The 16120-nt window shown below is 38.4% G+C and overlaps 1 protein-coding gene across 2 annotated transcripts; it reads left to right on the plus strand.

The window, feature by feature from the left end:
• Positions 1–7500: 7500 nt before the first annotated feature.
• On the plus strand, positions 7501–15399 carry ddx6 (DEAD (Asp-Glu-Ala-Asp) box helicase 6). 2 transcript variants are annotated; one of them, XM_066685223.1, is made up of 14 exons: positions 7501–7594; positions 11094–11692; positions 11865–11928; positions 12270–12374; positions 12688–12817; positions 12942–13088; positions 13196–13290; positions 13425–13547; positions 13744–13872; positions 13961–14077; positions 14234–14297; positions 14410–14511; positions 14725–14909; positions 15219–15399. In XM_066685223.1, exons 2-13 carry the CDS (start codon positions 11490–11492, stop codon positions 14898–14900), a joined length of 1455 nt encoding a protein of 484 aa, XP_066541320.1. In that variant the 5' UTR covers positions 7501–7594; positions 11094–11489; the 3' UTR covers positions 14901–14909; positions 15219–15399. The 2 variants fall into 2 exon arrangements, with proteins under 2 accessions (XP_066541320.1, XP_066541322.1); XM_066685225.1 differs by lacking the exon at positions 7501–7594 and adding an exon at positions 8187–8227.
• Positions 15400–16120: the final 721 nt, after the last annotated feature.

Genomic DNA, 16120 nt, shown 5'->3' on the forward strand with positions numbered 1-16120 from the left:
CTAGTGAGTTTCTTCTGTGTGCATGGTCCAAAAACACATGTTGGTAGGGGGATTGGCTACAGTGCAGTACAGTGTGAGTGTGTGTTGCTTTCAGTGATTCTGTGTAGGTTCTGGACCAACAAAACTCATGCAGACAAAGGAAGAACATACCAAACTCCTTACTCCTTATTCCTGTGCTCGAACCCACAACCCCAGGACCCTGGAGCTGTGTGACTGAATACAGTTGGGAAATGTTATTAATTAATTAATTCATTGTCTGTAACTGCTTATCAAGTTCAGGGTCACGGTGGGTCCGGAGCCCAGCCGGAATCACTGGGTGCAAGGCGGGATCACACCATGGGTGTGGAGGGGACGCCAGTCCTTAACAGGGCTGGGAAATTTTAAGTTTGATTTATTTTAATGATCAGAGTGTAATGGAACAAAAAACAAAAATAAAGTTTTGAAAGGGTACGTAGTATATCAATAGTATAAAGCAAAAGTTGTAATAGATCCATTGGTTAATATCGGTGTGCACATAAAATTATTTACATCCACTTTAATCACAGTTTTTTTATTTTTATTTGTACTGTTATTGCTGATTTTATAGGTATTATAAATTATTATATTGATGTTGTATATATTATGTTGATTATTTAACCTCATGTCAAATATTATTCCATCTTTTACAATATTACTTTTACATTTACAGGCATTTTCACTAGATGTGTTTGATCATACAGATACACCAAAGACAAAACTGCTATTTGTGATAAATAAAGGCCAATTTCTCCTTAATCATCCTCTCTAAACTTGCCACTATGTGTTGCTATACGCTCAGAGTCAGCTATTCAATTCTGGCTGATTTTGAACATTAGCTACTGATTTAATGTGCAGATAACATTTTTAAATGACTCACACTACTGAAACCACATGCTGTCCTTTGTTAATCTTTACATGGATATGTGCATAATGCTTTCTCTCAAACAGAGCGCAGCCTACACACCATGAATAATTTTGTTTCTTCTGTGCTTGATATGGTTTTGACTATTTTAGCAGTACCCTAATCCTTTCACAGAAGTTCTTCTTTTCAAATTTAAAAAGAAGTGAAAAATTACACTGCACCACTGCTCAGAGAAATGAAGCCTCATGGTGGTGCAGTAACATCACATTTTACAATTTGATCAATGCTCCCTGAACTGTGTCATACAGGTCTTTTTTTCTCCCTACTTTGCTGTATGCCAGCCAAAACAAAAATAAAGCCTAAATGGCCATGCATATCCATCATATTGGATTTCATATTCGATATTTTCATAAAGTGTTTAAACGTCCTAGGCGTCCTACTTTCAAAGGAAACTACCTCATTTGCTGCATCATCAACCAGAACTTGTGTCAAAATATAAACTGTTCATGTTGATATTTGATCATTTTAGTGTATGTTCACAAATATATATAATAATGATAATAAACTGCATGTTTATAGCTAAACTTAACCCAGTGCATAGGTAAAACTAATTGCAGGTTATACTTTTACAGCTTTGCAAGACACTTGGAGGAAAATACAAACTGCTTATCCTGTTTCATTAACTAACTGATTATCAAGACCATTAATTATATTGAACAACTACTAATCTTTTTGAATAGATGTTCTTTTGAAATGCTTAAGGAGTTTATTAGAGAAAATGTGGTATTTCCTTGCACTCCAGCACGGAAGGAGATAAGTAAATCACTAATTAACCTGTTACTGGAAATACAAGTGTGTTTGATTCTGGAAGGTTAGAAAAAGAAAGCACTAATGCTGAATGTATAAAGAATTTGCAAAGAACATCAATGCAGTATGGAAAACAAAGTAAACGATTGACGAAATCTGTGTATAGGTTTCAGAAGTAGTTTAAGCACATAACCTTGTGGCCACAAAGTGAAAAGTATGAACCTTTGTTACGTCTCTGCATCTTAATTTTTCCACTTGTTTGTATTGTACTAGAATTAGCTAGACATGGTGCAGCTTCCTCTGCAGTGAACAAGTAAGCAATGGAAACTCTGAAAATTCTGTACTTGATGTTGTTTTTACATTGTATCATTGTTTCGAACACAGCTGCCTATATTCCTTATGATGAATCATCATTCATACACAACTACACTGCCATGGATGAATCTGGATGTGGTGGGAGCCATAACACTAATTTCTCAAAAGCACAGTGTATAGTGAATGAGGAATAATGTTATATTGCCTCATTTAAGGTTAGTGATCAGACTCAGAATCGGTGAAATGCCACAGCAGAAACAGATAATGAGGAAAAATATATATCTCTTACATTTAAAGCACTATAAGAGGAGGGCATTTTTGTTTTACATTACAATAAACAAAAAGGGCATAAAGAGGGGTCCATAAGTTAATGTCCAAAATTGCTCTTCTCAGAAGGCCTTATACTAGATGTAAGATCATTGCTGCCAGGTTTGGATTGAGCTTTATTGAGGTTGAGTATGGATGATATATGACAAGGACTGGCCTGCAGACCACAATCTTATTCATCATATTGTACCTGTTGTAAGCTAAATAGGTTTAGCCCAACTCTGAAAAATATTTTAATTGCTATGCTATATAATCTGAATAATTAACAGACACCATGAGCAGGCTGTTGATGTGTATTGATATGTGCATGCACTGGGGCAAATTAGTTAAATGTAGGCCACAAAATTACAGGCAGAAATGATCACTTTGGCCCTCTCATCAAAAACATGTCCTATATTAATTTAATTTGTATTAATGATAATACTTACACACGGGTGAACATACTTTCTGATATTTCAGTGACTAACGTAGTTCAGTGGTTTTCTGTCAGAAGAGAAAAATAATATCATTTTTTAACACTCATTCATGAAATCTTACATGTTTATTGCTAAACTCTGTAATTAGGTGTACTGTAGAAAGACTATGTAGAATAATATATGGCTCATATCTGGATTTATATTTTTTTAAAAAACAAAAACACACAGATTCGAACCATCCTTGCTATAAAAATTGCAATCTCTATAGTGACATCACATAGGAATATTGTTTTTATTATGTGCAAGATTCAAGGGGTCGATGCATTTTTAAAAACTTTTTAAATACATGCACAGGTCTGATTTTAATGAATAGAAAATTCCTCATAAAGAAACATTATGTAATATTTTTACCTTAAAATTAAAGCTTCAAAATCACTGTGATGCTTCACTGACCTGTAATAGGGAAAACAGAGCACCTGTCTTTGCTACTCCGGGCTCAACACTGCACTATGTAACTTTTGGGGAGTGATTAATAAAAAGATAATTTGGCATGAAATGATGAAGAAGCTTTGAAACAGAAATTGTGCTAAATTATATTTTTAAAAATCAGCTAAAATGTGTTACAGGTATCAGCAGAAAGGATATGTGAACACTTTTTATAAGTGAGGGAATGCTGAGAACTTACTTTAAAAACAAGATTTACTTTAAAAAGAAACAAATATATAGGAATGCATGCATATTTTAGGAAATCCCCTAAACCAGTGGTTCTCAAACTTTTTAAGACCAAGTACCACGCATTATCAAAACAAAACCCCCAAGTACCACCTTTGAGACTTAACACAGAAACATGTGCACCCCTGGTTCTTCCACTGTTCCGGGGGAATAAGGCAAAATCTTGCCTGAAAATTTGCATATATATATTTTTTTAACTTGAAATTAGCATGCTTTACAGAAAATTATTCTAAAATATTTACTAAACATTATAGAGAATATAAAATTAACTAGGTCTAAGTGGAATGGTTTAACACAATTATACATGAGAACAAAATATTTATGGGAAATAAGCCAATTCTGAAAAAATAAAAACGAGAAGAAGTCCATTTTATATCAGTTATATGCTTAATAAGATATAGGTGAAGGCGCGGTGCTGGGTTCAACTGTTTTAGGACTCCAATTCTCCAGTAGCGGTATTAACATGGAAAGGCATCGGCATCTTACGTTCGCGTAACACTGGCACATGCCAGTAACATCGGCACCTTACGTACGAGTGACAGTGGCATCTATTTTTTTTTTTTTTTTGGTGACAGTGGCATGTGCCAATGGCATCTATTTTTTTTTTTTTTTGGTGACAGTGGCATGTGCCAATGGCATCGATTTTTTTTTGGGTGACAGTGGCATATGCCTTTGTTTTGCGCAAATGCCGATGACATTGACATCCGTTTTATGACACTGACATATACTCCACTTCATTGTTGAACATCTGCCAGTAGACTAAGTTTAGCTAGCATTTGGATGTTTAAACTAGCTATATATTTAACTAGCACACGTATGCTACTAGCATGTAAACGGACCAAACATGTGACATGCTACAAACATAGCATCCCTTATTCGCACACAGTCCACTGTCTCTGTGTTCATGGACAATTGAACTAAAAGTTCTTCACAGTTAGGGGTATACGACGCTCCTCAAAACCACCACTTTTAAGACGACGACATACCACAATGCTGTCGTGCGATAACATGAGAGGCAGTAATATATAAATATATATAAATGTGTGTGTGTGTGTATGTATATGTATGTGTGTGTGTATATAGAGTGAAAATGTAATATGACAGTGTATTAAATGAAACATTACTTTTTAAAATTTTCGAATTTAAATTGAGGTAGCAACCCTGCTAATCCTAATCAGAAAATTGAACACTGGCATCATCTAGGGGCCAAAGGTCTTTCTCAAGAAGAACGAGAAAACAATATGGGGACATTGCACGGTAGGTGTGTTGTACTATTACGTATTAAATGAGTACAAATAGTGGTGTAGCTACCATTATTATTTATATTATTTTATACAGGTAATGTTAAATGCCGTGTAGTATCATGTTCACTGGTTATCAGTAATATATGGGAAATACATTTTATACTGCTAATATACAATAGAATGCTGTATAGGAATGCTATTAAAAGTGGCAGAGGACTATACTATAAGGTTTAGTGTGCCTGAGTTCTGGTGCTGCAAGTCTCTGACATGTTAACATTGATACCTTAATTCTATCCTGTATTTATTTTGCTTTTTAGGACACACATTTAAAACACTTGATGGTCTGTTTCATGACATCCAGGCTCACAGTACTTGTCCATTCTGTAGAAAGTGTGATGAGTGCACCCAGGACCACATCTCTAAAAAACATCTCAAGTATTCTGTTTTTTTTAAAGATGCTAGCAATAGTAAGCAGTCTGTTTCTAATCTGAATTTCTATGTTAATAATTGTATATTTATTTTGATAAATGCTGAGGAAATACTAATGGCCAAAATGTTCCTTTGTGATCAGTGTGATTGTCTTATTATTGAGATTAAAAACTTAAAAAATGATGTGCTGTTTATGATCTGTTGTTTTTGTAGACTTTTGATGACTTGTACAGTTAAACTAAATGTTCAGTAGTAATTACATAATGTTGAATTCTTTTTTCTGTCAGATCTTTTCACAGTGCCATGTTTTTGTGGACAAGTTAAAGACTTAAAAAGAAGTCATTAAATAAACACATGGGCTTTATTTTAAAGGAGAAATTTAGGGGAAATCTGGATTATATGTCAGTAGAATTGGATGTCAGCACATTTTATGAGCCTTCATCAGAAACTCATACATTGTCTTGGTTGAAACGTCAGCTTTCAAGAATCTGACATGCAGTGTTGTACAAGGCTTTTAGAGCTTCACGTGCCATAAAGACATTTTAATTAATCTAGTAGTCCAGTAGTAATGTTGCTTGGCAGCATTGTGGTATGTGGACATCTTGAAAGTGGTGAGTTTGAGGAGTGTCGTATACCCCTTACTGGGAAGAACTTGTAGTTCACTTGTCCATGAACACAGTGACATGACTATGTTTGTAGCATGTCACTTGTTTGGTCCGTTTATATGCTAGTAGCATACGTGTGCTACCCAGTAAACAATTAGCCGTTGATTCGACGTTGAAATAACGTAATGACTGCCATCAACGTTCTCTTAAGGTTGAAAGTGAACGTTGAAAAGACGACCAAGCACAGACATTGAAAAAACTAGTATTAGACGTATTTTGGACGTCCGTTGACGTTATTAATTGGTCCCGAAATAAATTACTTGTATAAAACGCGTTTTGGACGTCCACTGACGTTATCGATTGGTCACCACTTAACTAACTTATTAAGATGGATTTTGGACGTCCATTGACGTTTAAAATATGTGTTTGACGGACAGACTACTTTTAAACCTATTTTGAACGTCCAGGGACGTTCCTTGTTTACTGAGTAGTTAAATATATAGCTAGTTTAAACATCCAAATGCTAGCTAAACTTAGTCTACTGGCAGATGTTCAACAATGAAGTGGAGTATATGTCAGTGTCATAAAACGGATGTCAATGTCATCGGCATTTGCGCAAAACAGAGGCACATGCCACTGTCACTAAAAAAAAAAAATAGATGCCACTGTCACCCGTACGTAAGGTGCCGATGTCACTGGCATGTGCCAGTGTTACGCGAACGTAAGATGCCGACGCCTTTCCATGTTAATACTGCCTCTCCAGTGATGCGATTAACGGCCACGGTTTCCTAGGCTTTTCCTTCTATTTCGTCTTCACGTGTGTAGAATTTTCTCTTGGTGCCACTATATATTTGCCTCTGGAATTAGTCCTTCTGGGCGCCACAGTATTTCTAGGTTTGGTCTCGGCTTGTTTTTCTCATTTCCGCTTTGCCCTTCTTGTAATAAAGTCCAAAGTCTGTCACTACCTTTTGCTTACCTCAGTAATCAACTGAAACTGGGAGTTCTTTACAGGAATTTCTGTAATAATAAAATAAAAAATAACAATAATAATTATAATAATAATAATAAAAAAAGACGGTGATTCCCTCCCTGGAAAAAAAGCATGGGAATGCTGCCCCCTGTTCCCTTAATCAACTAAGGTGTATGCATAGCACGTTGTCTTATTTTTTCAACACAAACGAATGTCTGTGGCGCAGTAGGCAGCACAGTGTCGCAGACGCGCACCTCCTGGGGTCCCCCTCTGAGTGAATGTGAGGAGTTTGTTGTGCTTTCCCCGTGTCCGCGTGGGTTTCCTCCCACGGTCCACAAATTGGATTGGCGACACAAAATTGTCCATAGGTCTGGGTTATGCAATTTACACATGAAAACATTAGATTTTCAGTTATAAATCAACTGGTAAGCGCACCACAGTTTGAGTACAACTGCCCTAAAATATTTTAGCAAGCATTCAACTCAAAAACGTGTAGAAAATCAGGACTCAACAGAATATGATTCGTGTGTGGAAACTGTTCATCCGCGGTGTATCTAAACTCAGCGTCTGGTGAACATGACCTGCTCTCTCTTAGCCACTGGAAGATGGGTGTTTTTTCATCACATGATGAGCACTCGTACATTCATACGCTGAAGTGTGTTTCTGCAAAGGCGCAAAGTTTACAGAAGATGCTTGAAGCCCCTGATTAGACCCCGCTACTGAGCGTCAGGTGACCGTCGGTGGGAGGGTTTAAAGATGACTGGAAGCCATCTTGGCCGTTCGGTTTAGACCCCCAAAAATATCAGATAACTCTACTCGTAGCTGTTCTGGAATAACAAGTAGCGGAGTTGTGATTTCAACCTTTTTGGGTGAGTATATGAAGATCAGCCCCTCCATAGTCGTTCTCTGTTAAAACTGAAATAAATTGGTGTCCGGATTGCTTAATTTAGCCGTCTGTTCGGCGTGCTGTGGCGCTGCTTGTTGTTGCCTTGTTTCTGCGGTGCGCTTGGCACGGGTTAGTGCTGCTACCGAGCTCTTTCTGGGCTGGATTTTTTCATTGTCAGGGCAGGTTCATAAATCTGATCCTGCTCGTTTTTTTATTCTTTATTTATTTAGTTATTCTGGCTTCGACCGAACGTTTGGTTTTACACATTCCCTATAATCGTATTCCAAATCGTCGTGAAGCAGGCCTCCATACACGAGGCTGAATTCTGCTTCTTTTTCGGGTTTTCCGATCCGCTTTAAGCAGTAAGCGACGAAGATAAAGTTCACGGATGCCCCGTTTTCACGTCCAGGCCAAAAATAGAAATAAAAGTTTAAATAAACCCGAGGCCATCCTATGTGTATATGTACCGGGCCTTCGGTGGTTAGCTAGTAACTCGGGTCACAAGCAGCTAACGCTAACGTTAGCAAGTCAGTGAGCATTCGGGCTGTATCTCAAACGGCTCCTACTTGCTTTAACGACACGGGACATTACATTCTTGTTTCTACAAACAAACTACGTGAGATTGGTTGAAACTGGGTAGTATAGAATTCGAGTGAAGAGTGAAGGCTTTCTATCAGATGTACTCTGCCTTTTTCGGCTGTCGGAAATCGTTGTTTCATGACCTACATAACATTAGCGCACTACATAGGGAGCATAGGACCATCAGAGATTCAGCCTAGGTCGTTACGGTGCAACGTATTCTGTTTAAACGGATAACTCGTTAAACTCCCCAAATGGAAATAGAACGAATTAAACTGTGACATTTTTCCAGCTAATGTCATACTGTGGTTGTGCCCTGTTTGGGCTGTTATACATTGCAAACTTTAGCCAGCTAACGTAGGTTAGTATTTAAGAATTAGCCTGAGGTTAACGGCTGTTGGCAGCGTGACAGCTAAACACTAATTTGAAAAAAAAAAAAAAAAACACTTTTAAATACACAGCCGTTTCATAAACACGCCGATTTAGCTCGTACCAAAATGCCGACTCTAGAATATCCCGGTACAAACGTCAAGTATTGGAGAAACTAAGCTCTCAAACTAGCCATGGTAGCATTAGCTAGCTAACCTTAACTATCACTGGTATTTTTTAACAGCACGTTAACAAAAACAAAAACGGACCCAAAGAAGCAATTTTCCTCATACACTTCAGATACATTTGGAACAACTAGCTGATGCTAATTTTGTACCACTTTAAAGAGGCTAACATAGTTACTTAAGTTATAACTTACTGTTTATTTAACTGTAGTTCAGCTCAATGGTTGATATGAAGCTAGCGATAACGTTATTTATATGATTAGGTGTTAGCGCTGGAATTCACACAGAAATCCAGATTACCCCAAATCACTCCACAGAAAAGGACAAAGTTATCTTTCTCGGTGGCGTATACAGACTTTAGCAAAAAACTGCCAATAAACTGTCTTGTTCATTAGCATTAAACATATTAAAAAACAAACAAACTAATTTGTGTAGTGAGACACTGCCTTTAGGTGGATAACTTCTCGACTACCTCTAGCGGACTACTACAGATATCTTTCTTTGATCATGATGTTTTGTCCTTAAAGGCATCATTCATGGTTTCAAGGTTATTAAACCTTTAAAAGGTTTAATAAAAAGATGTTTCCTCCATTTTCTAGCTCTTCAGTCTGCTGGAAACAGGTCTGATGTGTAGACGAAGCCCAAGTAAGAAAAGTGTTTTGGTCTGATATGCTAGGCTTTCCCCCTCTTTTTTCAGCAGAGAAACGGCATCTGGAGTTTCTTAGATGGTGGCAATACCCCCAAATATTTAAAATCAAGTAAAGAGAGAGGATATTTATTTCTGCTCATGGGTTTTGGGCTTACTTTTTTCCCCCCTCCCTCACACTTAATGTTCCATCTTGAATGCTGCAGAGCTTCTGAACATAAACAAACCAGAGAGGATGGCATTTTTCCAGAGTTGTCAACATTGCCTTTAACTTAATTGTTGTTGATAATTGTTTTTTAACCTAGCTAACGTGACATTTTGCTGTCGCCAACAAACTTAAAATGGCCTTTTGGTTAGATCACTGGGAGGATCACAAAACTCCCTACCACAGTGCACCAGGTCTAAAAGAGCAGCTCCTAGACCCAGCCACTCTGTGGGGCATTTACTATTTAAACATATGTACAATTTCCTAAAGCACGTGGTGCATTATTTGGTTGACCAAAAATTCATAATTATCTGCTTGTCAAGTGACACCATGCATGAAGGCTTGTCATTTCCTGGTCCAGTTGTGCCTTTGGTCCCATGTCATACATTCATAAGACATGTGTTTATAGTTTGAATAAAGCTGCATATCTCAATCATGTTATCTTGGTTTAGGTTCATTTAAAAGGAATACATTAAACGTGAAAAGGAGCAGTCGTGTTTTTGGCAGCACTGTTTGCACCTTCACAGCTCATTCCGATCTGAGTGAACGGCCGTGTGGACCAACTGGGCTGCTTTATCTCTGGGGGGAGAGAAGGTGAGCTGCTGCTGCTCCATCTCTGGGAGCAGAGGGATGTGTAGAGAGAGCTGTCTCATGCACCTCTGTCTCTGGGAGCCGAGGGACTGTGGCGAGAGAGTTTTCTTCCGTTGCTCTGTATCTGGGAGCAGAGGAGCTGTGGAGAGGCATGTTTCCCACTCATGGTCAGTCCCAGTGCTCCAACGGGTGGTGCCATCGAATACCTAATATTAAGTAGCTAAGATTTGGTGCTAGTGGGTTTTTTCCTCCCCTTACTAGCTCGCTAAAAGGCCTAAAATGTCACTAAATCTGAGTGACTCAGCAAACTGAGCAATGGTTTGGACGTGGATGTGACGTTTCACAAGGTCAATACATCACAACTTAACAAGCGGGTTCATAGCTTTATGTAGAAAATAAAGATCCATGTGAGGTTTAGGCACAGTCTGGTTTTTACATTCCCCCTGTGCATCTTGAGTTTGTTTGGAGATGGAGCAACTATTAGGTTTTATTAGGAGGTCAACGCTCTGGCATTGGTGGCAAGGTTATATATTTATTTTATTTAATCCCCCTGCACTTTTACAGCTGTCTGACTGAGGATCAGTACAATAAAGACAAATTCAGGAATTTCAAAAGCACAAATTTTTAATATTATATTTCTGAGAGAGAATTTTGCAGCAGCTCTTCTACGCCACTACATGAATACAAGTATCAAACCCATGGCAAATGTTTTGAGACAATCCACTTTGAGTCATGGTGGGCCCAGTCACGAGTTATTGTTTTATTTTTTTTAATTGCTAACTAATGATTCTGTTTAATCAGCAATATTTTTTAAATTGTTTTATTATATATTAACACACACACACATGCTGTGATTCATGTCCCAGGACAATGTAAATGCAAAAATTATAATTTTGTTTTAATCCAGGTTGGAAGCTCTTCAAAGCATCAGCATTTGAAAATTTGGAGAAAAAGTGGATACAGAGCATAAAACTAAAATGACTAACCGTCTGGCTGCTTAGCCTCCCTGCGGTTTAAGACTTCTGCAAAGGTGGGAATGTATTTGTGAATGAACAGATCCAGTGAATTTCCTGCTTGCAAAATCTGACTAATTGCTTGAGTGACAAGACATTTGTGCTGAGATGTTCCACAAAGGACTGACGTTGAGGAACAAGTTGTGAAAAATATTTGCTTGAACTATTGTTTGAACTTGAAAAAGCTGTAGTAAGGACATCTTAAATTTCTGCAAGCTTGTTGGACGAAGGGGCATTTCTCCCAGTGTTTTCAATCTATTCTTGGAAAGAAAAAAAGGAATTAAACAGACATGAGTACAGCCAGAACGGAGAACCCTGTAATTCTGGGACTGTCAAATCAAAATGGCCAAATGAGAGGCTCAGTGAAACCTGCGGGGGGACCTGGTGGAGGAGGAGGGGGACCTCAAGCAATGCAGCCCACCCAGATTAAAGCTTCCAGCACAATCAACAATGGCAACTCCCAGTCTGTGCCCACAGCAAACACAGTTATAAAGTAAGTACTTTTGATCCCAAGTGTACAAACTGTGAAGAGCACTTAATTTAGTTTCCAGTGGTGTGAAAGCTTGCTGTGAAGAAAGTAATAGTTACATGTTTAATTTTTTTGCAAGTTTATCTTTTGTAAATGTTCATAAGTGTTTTTAAACTTTTCTTTTTCCCCCTTTCAGACCTGGGGATGACTGGAAGAAAAACTTAAAGCTTCCTCCTAAGGATATGAGAATGAAAACCTCTGTAAGTCTTACCCTACGTTTACACTAGCAGGTTACGTCACCCTAAGATTGTCTCTTGTGGGTGTGTCGAGGTCGCTCGTGTTTTCACAAGGGGGGGGCGGCATGTGTTCAGAGAGCAGAAGCTGGTTGAACTTCAGACCATGTGTCTACTATTGGTTCAAAGAACTTCTTGCAGCCAGTCGTTTAGAATGTCACTTCAGTGTCATAACTAATTTGCATAAAGTTGAGAAAAAAATCTCAGGTTGATCTGTTGATTCAATTTAATAAACAGTTTCTTGGAATCCATTGGATCAATCGGGTTTATACAAAAATTTGTTTGTCAATATTTGTTTTGGACTTCAGGATGTAACTGCTACCAAGGGGAACGAATTTGAAGATTACTGCTTGAAACGGGAGCTGCTGATGGGCATCTTTGAAATGGGCTGGGAGAAACCCTCACCGATCCAGGTGTGTATGTACAGTGTGTAAACTTTGCTTTCAAGACAGCTCAGTATAAAACAATCTAATAATTTATAGGTTAGCATCCTAAAGTCAGTTGCAAGTGAAATATGCAAAGGTGTTCAGTGTGTGTGTATAAGAATGTCAGGCTCCAATCCTTAGACTAAGAAATGAGGACTTAAGTTCTGTATTTAGTTGCAAATGCCTCCTGTTTACCTTCGGTGACCGCTCAGTTTGCATTCAAAGCATGTTTTGTCTATAGGCATTTGTGACTCTCATCAGGACCATCTGTTCCTAACTGCTTTTGGTTTCTTCCCTGCAGGAGGAAAGCATACCCATTGCTTTGTCTGGGAGGGACATTCTGGCTAGAGCCAAGAACGGCACAGGAAAGAGTGGCGCCTACCTCATTCCCTTACTTGAACGCATTGACCTGAAGAAGGACTGCATACAAGGTGAGCATAGTAATTTTATCATTTTTTGTTTTTTATTATTGTTTCTATATGTGGTGAGTTAATATGTACCCTGATTGTGAAGTATTTAGTTTTGTATTATAACTAAAACTGTTATGGCTTGCAGCATTGGTCATTGTGCCCACCAGAGAATTGGCCTTGCAGGTTAGCCAGATCTGCATACAGGTCAGCAAACACATGGGTGGGGTTAAGGTCATGGCAACCACAGGTGGGACAAACCTCCGTGATGACATCATGAGGCTTGATGAGACAGGTATTTAAATATTTTATTTATTAATGGTGCTGCCTAAGGCTAATACATTTATTATAATGTAGCAGACTCCTGATTTTTATTTATTTATTTATTTTTTTTCCTTCCAGTGCATGTTGTTATTGCCACTCCTGGAAGGATTCTGGATCTCATCAAAAAAGGTGTGGCGAAAGTTGGCCAGGTGCAGATGATTGTATTGGATGAGGTGACTAACTAAACATTTACATTCTTGTTTTATTTGGAAATGTCTAAAAACTGCTGTTGCTTTGAATACTCCTGTCAAAGTTCCATAGTCACACGTCTCCCTGTTTTCCTCTTTGTGCGTGTTTGGCTGAGTAGGCAGATAAGCTCCTGTCTCAGGACTTTGTGCAGATGATGGAGGAAATCCTGAGCTTCTTGCCCAAACAAAGGCAAATTCTACTGTACTCTGCAACCTTCCCTCTTAGTGTACAGAAATTCATGGTAAGAATGTATTTTCTTCACAAGGTAGTGTTTCACCAAGTCTTGGTGTAGGAATGTATGTTAATTTTGCAAAGCAAACAAGATATTGTATATTTGTATGTCCCCACTTATTAATGAAATGATTTTCATTAAAAAGTAGGTCTTTTTTATGCAATTGAGATTTTGTTGCCTTGCTGTTGATCTTTGTCCTTTATAGAATGCCCATCTGCAGAAGCCTTATGAGATAAACCTTATGGAGGAGCTGACTTTGAAGGGTGTGACCCAATATTACGCCTATGTTACTGAAAGGCAAAAAGTCCATTGCCTTAATACACTCTTCTCTAGAGTAGGTTTACACCTGCTGTGGTGTATTTCTCATGAATATTTTTGGGCTTGTTAATGGCTTCTGTTAATTTTATTTATTTATTTTAAAGCTCCAGATCAATCAGTCTATAATCTTCTGCAACTCATCCCAGCGAGTGGAGCTCCTGGCCAAGAAAATATCCCAGCTTGGTTATTCCTGTTTTTACATTCATGCCAAGATGAGACAGGTTGGTATATCTGCCTTTGAACAGTTATAAAGACAGACACTGTGCTAAATTAACCAGGAGCACTGATTCATTGCTAGTGTCTAATACTCCCAGAATTTCCTGTTTGTGCAATTCTGAAATTTAGCACTTCATTTTCTGTCTTGTTTACCCCTATAGGAACACAGGAACCGTGTGTTCCATGATTTCAGAAATGGCTTGTGCAGAAATCTCGTCTGCACAGGTATGTTAATGGTCAACATATGTACTGTTTTCTTATTTTGATATTTGAAGATTTGTGTAGTGTTTTGTGCTGAATTGCAGTACACCTTTTAATGACACCCCCCCCCCCCCAGATCTTTTCACGAGAGGAATTGATATTCAAGCTGTGAATGTGGTGATCAACTTTGATTTCCCCAAGCTAGGGGAGACGTACCTTCATCGCATTGGCAGATCTGGTATGTGGAAAGGGGTGCTGTGTGGGGTTGGCTGGTTTTGTTCATTTAAAAAAATTACAATACAACCACTGGTTCACGAAGGCTCAGTTGTACATACTTAAAATTTAAATGTTTAATATAGTCTAGTATAATTCACTTGATTGCAGCATTGTGTACCACCTGTAAATGCCCGAAAAATGCACACACAAACAATGAAACTTTTGTTTACCTCAGGTCGTTTTGGACACTTGGGTCTGGCCATTAACCTGATCACCTATGATGACCGGTTTAATCTGAAGGGCATTGAAGAGCAGCTTGGCACTGAGATCAAGCCCATTCCTAGCAGCATTGATAAGAGCTTGTATGTGGCTGAATATCACAGCGAGAGCAGTGAGGAGGTCAAGCTGTGAGCAGGAGTGGTGAGTCTTAACTTTCTTTTGGCAGACTTGTACTATACATATACTTGAATATGCTACATAAACTAGGATTTAGTATTTAAGACCCCCCCCCTCTACTGTAGTGAGTCTTTTGTGCTTAGTTCTCACTGCCCTAACCTGGACATCTGCTTTAAAACAGACACTCAAATATCAGACCTAGGGTATGAGTTCAAAGTAGAGTTGTTGGAAAATGCTGCAGGTCTGTTGATCAAATACAGGATTTTTATGGTTTTTCTAATGTGTATATATTCAGTGTAACTGTTCTGATTCTTGTCATTTCTTTTATTGCAGAATGCAAGTTGCATACGTCCCCTGCTTTCCACACCCACACTTCCTTTCTTGTGCGTTTCGGGGCTTGATTTTTTTCTTTTTTCTTTTTTTTTTTCTTTTTCTTTTTTTTTTTCCCCCTGTCCTGCCCTTTTTACTTTTGTAGTTTTGATTTGCCCCCTTTTTTTTTTTTTTTTTTTTTTGTGCCACCAAAAGGATTTTGATTGAAACAGGCCAATAATGGGGACAAATCATGGCCCTTAGAAAGGACTGCAGCGCCACTTCATGTTCTGAAGATTTAAGCACTTGTAAGAGAAGGGTAGAAGGGAACAAAAGAAGCGGATTTGTCAAATCAGTCGAGGAAATGTGGCTACTTTTCGCCTACCTGTTCGCCTGCCCAATTTCACCCCAGCTCTTTCCATCCCACACTGCAGCACTGCTTTTTCTGTTCATGGTTTTTAATTTGTATCAAGTGCCTTAACAAGCAGTCAAACTTGTACAAAAGTAATAATTTTTTTTGTTTGTATTCTGCCCCCATGCTTCCCGGATCTTGTCCAGTTCATTTAGCATTTGCCAAGTTTTAGTATCATTTAGTTTGTTTTCAGAGGATTCATTACTCATCCCCTGCTGCTTTTTGGATTTACATAGAAAACGAACAAAGTAGATTCTGTGATGGGAGAGCTCACGGTTTGGCCTATATGCCGTCACCAGTTCATGGTGTGGAAAAAGCAACATTTCCTCTTGAAGTGGGTACTGACGAACTGATGAAAGTAGGACTTAACCATTTCTGATCCTTCATGAGTCCCTTAAGACGCCTTCATTGGCTCTTCTTCATTTTGTCATCATGGAACATGTGCTTCTAGAGACCCAGACTGTCTCCCTTTGTCTTCAGTGCTTCAACACTACGAGAGACTTGATTTAGACAC

Source organism: Hoplias malabaricus, chromosome 11 (genome assembly GCF_029633855.1).
Source record: "Hoplias malabaricus isolate fHopMal1 chromosome 11, fHopMal1.hap1, whole genome shotgun sequence".
NCBI classification, from domain to species: Eukaryota; Metazoa; Chordata; class Actinopteri; order Characiformes; family Erythrinidae; genus Hoplias; species Hoplias malabaricus.

Excerpts from the sequence above, each read along its gene's own strand:
- ddx6 (XM_066685223.1), top strand. The coding sequence starts at position 11,490 with ATGAGTACAGCCAGAACGGAGAACCCTGTAATTCTGGGACTGTCAAAT. Across the intron at positions 13,089-13,195 it reads CATGAGGCTTGATGAGACAG|TGCATGTTGTTATTGCCACT; the intron begins GTATTTAAATAT and ends TTTTCCTTCCAG. Across the intron at positions 13,548-13,743 it reads TTAGTGTACAGAAATTCATG|AATGCCCATCTGCAGAAGCC; the intron begins GTAAGAATGTAT and ends TGTCCTTTATAG.